General features: G+C 30.9%; 1 protein-coding gene across 1 annotated transcript in view; it reads right to left on the reverse strand.

Moving 5' to 3' along the window:
• The window catches only part of BRWD3 (bromodomain and WD repeat domain containing 3), a gene marked incomplete at both ends in the record, with an annotated part of 145,811 nt that overhangs the window by 4,790 nt on the left and 139,390 nt on the right, over positions 1–1,631 (reverse strand). Inside the window, 1 exon segment of the mRNA XM_077779436.1 lies at positions 1,270–1,410. Within this exon segment, the coding sequence (XP_077635562.1) occupies positions 1,270–1,410 (141 nt within the window).

Raw genomic sequence — 1,631 nt, forward strand, 5'->3', positions numbered from 1 at the left:
AACAAACATGTATGCAGATTTCACAAAGAAAACACATGTTGATTTTAAAAACAAAATATAAATAACCAAAAAAAATCTAAGATAAAAAGACAGTGAGAAGAGTTGGAAAACAGCTTTACAAATTATAAAAGCTTCATTTACAGTATGGAAATTTTAAAAAGTAAAACAATGCAAAAATACTATATGTCTTTTAAGAGACAACTACGTCTACACATGGCCAGATTTCATTGTTTCTCGTTACCATGTAGTATTCCATGGTGTAGATAAACCACATCTTCTTGCTTGTTTGCACGTGTAGGAGGATTAGGAGGAATTTAACTGAGGACCATGGGGGAGAAGAAGGGGGGAAATGGNCTGATGGCCCTATTAGGGTAAAGAGGATATATTGTATTTCCAGACCACCACAACAAAATATCAGTGCTTGCAATGCAATTATGATTTAAAGCTCAAAGATCCATAGGAATTCAGTTTTTCTTGATTGTACTTTAAGATGAAGGAATTCTACATTCATCATTCTCCTCTACTATGAGAAACACAAAATTAATTTATTCTACACAAACTTCCTACAAACAAAACAAGCTTTGTTGAATATAATTTTGTTTCTTGTTTGAATATTCTTCTCAACTAAACGTGTCTGCAGAAAATATTTATGTTTACTAATTTCAGAGGATGGTCTGATGCATTTCTGATACACCGCTATACCATTTTTCTGAATATGTTAAAATAGATTTGCTATCTATGGTAAAAGGTTATTCAACACATAAACAGATATACTCCTTTAAAAAAGGAATCCTATAATCTAAGTTCTTATGTTTTTATCTTTGATGAAAAGAAACATGGTATATATTGGTTATTCTAAGTTATCATATTGGATACACATTTACTATAATTTAAACAGGGCTGACATATGTTACCAAGGGTCTCCAATGAGTAGAAATGTATTAGAAGTTAGTGAAATTTATTAAACAAATATCCAAAATAAAAGAATATCGCAAAGATATTTAGATTCAAATTTGGTTTACACACAAATTTACACACAAAGTACATGACAGGAAGTTTAAAGTCATGATTAACATCACTACCTACTTTTACAATTTAAAGATATACAAAAGAGGAAGGAAGAGGAAGGAAGAGAGGAAAGGGAGTGGAGGAAGGGAAGAAGAGAAGGAAGAAAGAAAAAAAGGGAAAAATTGACTTTTAACTAGATTTTAGCATGTATATTTATGGGAAATTACATATTGGCAATTATTTAAACAAGTGTATGTTTACTGGGTAAGAAAGATGATCAGCTGGATGTCGAAATGGCTCTGAGTCTTCACGTTCATAAATGAGGCTCAACAGCTCTTTGCATTGTTTTCTCCAAGCATCAGGATTATACTTTAAAGACGGTCTTCTGCCACGACATTTGACCTGTAGATTTATATAGAATTATATCTAAAGCTCTTTCCTTAAATCTTCATGGATTTTCTCCTGTCTTCCTAATGTTAATATATCTTTGTAACAGAGCAGTTGCTATTTAAGTTTCTTAGTTTAGATTAGACAACATTCTCCCTGACAAAAATATAAAAAATAAAAACTAGATAGCATATTCATAGAATAGAAAGAATTCTTTTATCCTAAATTTTCATTTT

This window comes from Crocuta crocuta, unplaced genomic scaffold, assembly GCF_008692635.1.
Source record: "Crocuta crocuta isolate KB4526 unplaced genomic scaffold, BGI_CrCroc_1.0 scaffold2236, whole genome shotgun sequence".
NCBI lineage: Eukaryota > Metazoa > Chordata > Mammalia > Carnivora > Hyaenidae > Crocuta > Crocuta crocuta.